Below are 1,566 nucleotides of genomic sequence, written 5' to 3'. Positions count from 1 at the left end.
CTACTTCACACAGCAAGTGCTATAGGAGGTCTCCGACACCTCAAAGAAGAGCTATTGCCATTTGGAGCAGCAATACGTCCACTTCCTCAACTTTTGGGCCAGAGGGACTAAGGCATTCCCTAGCGCTAGCTATCAGATAAGACCGGTTGGATAATTCCAGTTTCTCAGAGCTTTGGCTGTGTTCTTCGATGAGTTCGCACAGCTTTTCGTGGGCTTCTGCTGTCCAGTTATATCTGAGAAACTCCCAAAAGTCGGGGCGCTGGATTGCCCCGGCTCTGCGCACCCTGCCGAGCCGATGAATTCCAGATAGGGATTCAAAGACTTTTTTCAGGAAATCCTTGCCCTGCCCTTTGGTCTCCAGGGACTTCATCATACCCCGGACAAATCGGTAGCTTTCTAATTCTGCCGTAAGCATTGCATTTTCTCGGCCCTTCAACGTAGTATGCTGCCGCAAGAGAGATACAGCATGCGAGTCAAGGGGTCTGAACAACTCTTCCACTGTTTCATCTTTTGCGTCGTTTAGAGGGCATAAGAGCGCAGCAGCCACCTTCAAGTCCTCCGCAAGCTTTTCCCTTGAAAAATGGATATGGCTGATGAGCCGCTGCGCTTTCAACGCTGGAACGGAGGCGCCGACCGATTCCACCTGCTGCGCTGCTGCCTCAACATCCTCTTCAGGGATCCCCTGTACCTTCCTCAGCAACTGCGCGAGCCCTACACTCTCCTTGGGCTTTTGCTTCTCCAACTTCGCTTGCTCGTTACATCCAGCTGCTTCCACCAGCCTGAGATGCTCTAAAGCTTTGATCCTGGCTGTAAAGCCCTCCAGCACGGCCACCAGAAGAGCACTTCTCGCGCTTTGAGCTTCCTCCTTCTCCGGATTGGTATCCTCCTCGGAGGGCGCCGCTGCCTGCACTCTTTTGACCATATCCTCCAGAAGCAGGGCGGGGCTGTTTTTCTCGGAAGCTTCCAACACATTCTTGAGGTATTTTTCGACGATCTCTTTTTGTGTAGAGGCAGAGGCGCTGCGCACAGCATCCAATGCACGGGTCAAACACGCCGCCACATCGTCGCTCCCAGGAATAGTGCCTGAAGCTGCAGCATAAGGCAAAACCACAGCAGAATCACTAGAATCATTTCCCATTGCTCAATCGACTGGATGCAGTGTTGCAATAACGGGAAATGCACTTGCAGAGGAGCTCGCTGTGTCTCCTCCCTACTGCTGCAGGTCCCACTTACCTATTCCCGGCGGCGGCCTACCAAGGTCTTCTGGCCTTCGCATATATTCCACAAGCGCCTTCTGAAGGCTCTCCTCAATCTCCTTCGTGCTTTGTACTCTTCGCTCCCAGGTGTGTAAAGTATCTGACGCGGGAGCGGCTTCGTCATCTGGTACTCGTCCGGATGCAGCCCTGCCGACAGCCATCCTCCCATCCCTGCCCCAAGCCGTGCTACCCACACTAAGAGACGCACAAACTGCAAGCGCCAAGATGAGACATACTTTCAATGCAACGCTATAACGTCCTGACGATTGGGGTATCCCCCCAGGACGTGCCGCTGGCACGCTCAACTGCT

General features: G+C 53.6%; 1 protein-coding gene across 1 annotated transcript; it reads right to left on the bottom strand.

Moving 5' to 3' along the window:
• Positions 1-40: 40 nt before the first annotated feature.
• On the bottom strand, positions 41-1,417 carry EMH_0096820 (uncharacterized protein; the record flags this gene model as incomplete). Its single annotated transcript, XM_038023255.1, has 2 exons — positions 41-1,083; positions 1,255-1,417. 2 exons carry the CDS (start codon positions 1,415-1,417, stop codon positions 41-43), a joined length of 1,206 nt encoding a protein of 401 aa, XP_037879109.1.
• Positions 1,418-1,566: the final 149 nt, after the last annotated feature.

Source organism: Eimeria mitis, genomic scaffold (assembly GCF_000499745.2).
Source record: "Eimeria mitis Houghton genomic scaffold, Emh_scaff9264, whole genome shotgun sequence".
NCBI lineage: Eukaryota > Apicomplexa > Conoidasida > Eucoccidiorida > Eimeriidae > Eimeria > Eimeria mitis.
The sequence above is the reverse complement of the archived record's forward strand: the minus strand, read 5'-3'. Positions and strand labels throughout refer to the sequence as shown.